Source organism: Vitis vinifera, chromosome 8 (genome assembly GCF_030704535.1).
Source record: "Vitis vinifera cultivar Pinot Noir 40024 chromosome 8, ASM3070453v1".
Taxonomy (NCBI): domain Eukaryota; kingdom Viridiplantae; phylum Streptophyta; class Magnoliopsida; order Vitales; family Vitaceae; genus Vitis; species Vitis vinifera.
This window is the reverse complement of record NC_081812.1, coordinates 4,847,492-4,852,260: the sequence shown is the minus strand read 5'-3', so window position 1 is coordinate 4,852,260 and position 4,769 is coordinate 4,847,492. Positions and strand designations below refer to the sequence as shown.

Sequence of the window (4,769 nt, the reverse complement as noted above, 5' to 3'; positions counted from 1 at the left end):
GTTGGTAATGTAAGATATGATAAATTATCTTATCATTTATTCTATTTTATGTCGAGTCAAATATGAGATAAAATAACCGATGAGATACATTATCCACTTTTTTTTTTCTTTATATATGAAATATGTTAATCCTATTCTAAGATCTAAGATATATATATATATATATCACATGCATCATAAATTTATTTTTTCATCAATTCTTTTATTTTTTTTATATTACTTATTTTTTAAAATAAAAAATTTTGGTTTGAAATTTAAATTTGTGATTAAAAAAAAACTAAAAAAATATTTATAAAATATATTCTAAAACAACACTAATATATGTATAATTTACTGTATATAAATTATTTTTATATATTAAATAATATGATATAAACTTCATATTTTTTTAATAGCAAATATTAAAATGAAATATGATTTTTATTTTAAACATATAACATCAAAAAAATAATATATATTTTATTTATTTATTTATTTATTTTAATTCATTTAACAAACTAAATATAAATATGATAATATTTCTCATTAGATGTATTATCTTAAGATATATATATATATATATATATATCATATTCAATGAGATATAATATCTTATGGTATCTATATCATATCTTTAACGTGTCTTGTAATCAAAGGTAGGATGACTTCTTGAGTGTATCATTTCATGCCCTTCTTCTTTGATACCAATAAATGTAGATTATTTAAATCATTTAAATTTCTACCACTAAACAGTTTGATACAGTTGGTCAAATTTTGATGAAGTTTTTGTTTTCTTTGAACACCTAGAAGCAGAAATATCATTTTGCTTCGTCAAACTCATAATAACTAGACCAAACATATTACATTCACAAGTCAACAAAACACATGAGAGTACATTTCCTCAGAATTTACAAACACTTGATAATATTAATATATATATCAAAATTTCTCACCAATTTTTTTTTTTTTTTTTTATTTCTTAAAGAACTTGCGCCAATCAAACAACAAAATCTTCGTCAACCTTTTTGATGAACACAGATCATGCATATACATACATACATTGGAGGAAAGAAACCTCACCAAAACGCGAAAACAAAAACAAAAATATACATGAGAGGAGCTACAATCAATTTGACACACAGTGGCCTCTGAGGGCTTTATACTCTATAATCCCTTTGTACAGAATACGCCTGTTGAGGGGCATGGCGTCCTCCATCTTTTTCATTGATGCAACTCCGCCAGCTCTCGCGGCCTTCGCGGTGTGTTTCAGTCGGTATTCTTTGTTATTAGAGGATGGTTCCACCACCGTTTCCGCAAACCTGACCTTTTTCTTTGCCTGGTAATTTCCGGAACCTGTAAAGGAAAATCCCATGGGGACTTCAAAATTAATATATACTGTAAACAAGATCAGCCGGGAGATGCGTGGAAGTCAGAAAAGAGGGTACACATACCACCAATTTCTGACTCAATCTTCTTCATGAAATCAGAAAGGAGGCGCTTGTGGAGTTGCAGTGCAATAAGGACTGCACTCCCTGAGACAGCGAACACCGCCATGAATCCGACTCCAATTCCTGCAGAACCCTCCATGTTTCACCCTTTCTTTTCTTCTTTTTTTCCTTTCTTTTTTTTTTTTTCCTCCTAATTTGGATCAAAGACTGTGAAATGGATCATCATCAAATACAAAACGAGAGTTGGTGAAAATATGGAAATCGCATAAACATACTAAGAGAAGAGGAAGAGAGGATGATGAAGAAGAATGACAAAGGGAGAAGTGGTAGTTGGGGCTTTTGCGGGGCTTTCAAGGAAGCTGCCCTTACATATCATGAATGCCCTCCAATCCTACGTGGCAGGCGAGAATTGACTCGCCTGGGGACCTCAAATCTAATATATATATTTTTTCTTTTTTTCTATTTTATTTATTTATTTTTAGATCTTTAAACGTCTCCATTCATCTACCCCACGCTTTTTTTTTTATTTTTTTTTTATTTTTTATCAAGTAGAGGGCAACCACATCCCGCCATTTATTGGCGCAAATGGACATAACTGCCCTCCAAAAGAAGGCAATGGGTTTGTGTACAAAATCTTTTTGTTAGACCTCCTTTAATAAAAGGTGTGTCCCTACAAAACTCGAGAAAAGTAAATGCTCATAGAAAATTTTCGTCCGTTCAGCAGTCTGCTGAATCGGCAAACTAGAAACCGCTCGCGCTTCTAGAAGCCGTTTCAACTAACCGAATCCGACGCCGACACCTGTTTTGGAATGTTGTGTTTTCACGATATTACCCCTGAAAGCCCAATGGCTTCCGCATGATGCCAAAAATATCTTGAATGGAATCGTTGCCTCCCAACAGCCACCAAACGACGGACTTCCTCAAATCGACCATTACTGTATCATATAATATATATATATATAATATTATATTCTGATTATTATATTTTGTAATAAAAATTATATTCTATGATGTTTTGTTTTTTTATTTTTGTATTTATCTCTTTGGGAATGCGTGTGATCTTACAAATGGACCTCTTTTTTTTTTTAATTATTATAAAAATGTATAATATTTCTTTTGACATACATTGAAAAATTGGCAAGCATTAAGGGTCTATTTTGCAACTCTTTTCAAGAGCAATTTTCAATTCTCCATAATAAAAAACTATGAAAATACGTTTGAGAACTAAAAGCTATTTTTTATTTTTAAGAATAAAAAGTAAAATATTTTCAAATAACATCTTTAAATTATTTTATATAGTTTTCATTTATTTTATGAGGATTGTTTTAAAAAATAATTATATAAACACATGGTTAAAAATAAAACACTAAACATAAAAATTATTTTTAAAAATATTAAAAATGGGTTAAAAATATTTTAGATTTCCAAACAGACTTTTGTTTTATAAAACATTAGAGAACTTTCAAAAACTATTTTTCAAAATTATTTTCGAAAACAATTACCAAAGAAGTCCTAAACTATTGAAAAAAAAAACTATCCAAATGTTAAACTTAATAACTTTATTTATTACAATATCCAATGCTTAGTATATAGCACTCCTAATTAAATTAAGCTCATGTTTTCTTAGTTTATTAGAATGATTTTTTTAATAAATAGTTTAGTTTTTCCTAGGATTTAAAATTATATTTTCATTATGAGTTTGTTTTTTATTGGAATTATTTTTTTTACAATTGTTGTTCTATATACTTAAAAAACATAGAATACTAGAATGAGTGTTAAAATTTTCTTCTATAATTATTTATTTCCTTCTTCATAGTATTTCGCCTTTTTTGTGTGGAGGAATTATTCTTATGTTGAAAATATATTTTTTGGTTGTTCACATATGATATTAGAGCTTGACGATTAAAGATGCACACAACCAACAATAATACTATCATAGTTTCCAAAATTCGATGAAAAAGTTAATTTTGAATCCTATTGTTTGAGTAACAAGATATTTGACAAGTAGTAGATCAAGGATTTGTAATGCCAACAAATCAAACATAACTCACATAACTACAAAGAGACAATTTGATGAATTATAGTAAGAAAGATTTGAAGACTCATCTTTACATCAATCAATAGATAGAACCATCCATTTTTTTAGAAGATCACAAAATGCAATCATGATGAGAGATGCATGGGACATCTTGATGAACACCTAGAAAGGGGTAGAAAATGTAAAGAATGTTTGATTACAAACTTTGAGAAGATAGTTCGAGCTTGTCTAGATGGAGAAAACAAAAAGAGTCTCCAATTATTTTTTGTAAATATTAACTCTTGTCAATTAGATAAAATCTAATGGTTAAAACAATTCATATCTCCAAGTCATGGAGAAAATTTTTTTGAACCTTAACCATGCAAATTAGTTACCAAGTAACAACAATTAAAAAATTGAAAAATCCTAGTACCATGATGCTAGATAAATTGATAGGTTCCTTGCAAGACTATGAAAAACCTTATATGAATGGTCCTAGATTAAGGTGGAAGAAATATTACAAAGCCAACTAAGTCCTAAAAAAGAAAAAGAAGAGTCCTAAAATCATTTGAAATCAAGTAAAAAAGTTTAAAATTCATAGAATAGAAGACAAGGAAATTCCATATCAAACCCAATAGGAGGTAGAGATAATATTTCAATTTAAAGAAATAATAAATCTCATATTCAATGTTATGTTTGCAAAAACTATGGTCATTACAAGTTTGAATATAGAGCTTAAAGATCAAATAGGAGGAATTTTCAGGCTAATGTTATCAAAGATCAAGGTAAAATTTTAGATGTCCTATTATTAGACTACAATGTTGCAACAAATGAAAACAAAAGTACATGGTTTTGTCGAAGTTTGGAAATGATACAACAATACCCATTAAGAGTAGAGGTAGGATTTTGATCAAGTAGAAGGATGAATCATGTTCCACGTCTATCAAAATCTATTAAGTATGGGACAACTTTCATGAAACATGTATGATATAGGAATCTTTAAAAGCATCTATACCATCAATGATAATAAAAAAAGGACTAGTAGCAAATGTAAAAATGATACAGAATCATTTTTTTCATTAAATATTTAACTTTTAAAATTTGATTTGCTTTATTTCTATAATTGATGATAAGAATGGGTTATGATACTCACATTTCAAACTGTTAGCCCAAGGGTTCTCCTAATCAAGTTTTAATGATAACAAACCATGGTTAAGTTACTAATTAGTTTGAATTGCAAAGAATCTCAGGTATTAATTTGGAAATTCATTAAAGTACCTAATGGATGCAAGATCAAGACGTTTGGAAGACCTTTAATCATAAGA

The 4,769-nt window shown here is 28.7% G+C and overlaps 1 protein-coding gene across 1 annotated transcript; it reads right to left on the bottom strand.

Annotated features, from left to right (window-relative positions):
• Positions 1–901: 901 nt before the first annotated feature.
• LOC100854533 (uncharacterized) lies at positions 902–1,829 on the bottom strand. Its single transcript, XM_003632512.4, has 2 exons — positions 1,431–1,829; positions 902–1,332 (listed from the first exon to the last, which is right to left on the bottom strand). Exons 1-2 carry the CDS (start codon positions 1,564–1,566, stop codon positions 1,106–1,108), a joined length of 363 nt encoding a protein of 120 aa, XP_003632560.1. The 5' UTR covers positions 1,567–1,829; the 3' UTR covers positions 902–1,105.
• Between the last annotated feature and the right edge of the window lie 2,940 nt (positions 1,830–4,769).

Bases quoted from the DNA above. Each gene is read 5' to 3' on its own strand.
- LOC100854533 (XM_003632512.4), bottom strand. From the start codon at position 1,566: ATGGAGGGTTCTGCAGGAATTGGAGTCGGATTCATGGCGGTGTTCGCT. The intron at 1,333-1,430 runs GTATGTGTACCC...TTTCCTTTACAG, and splicing joins GATTGAGTCAGAAATTGGTG to GTTCCGGAAATTACCAGGCA.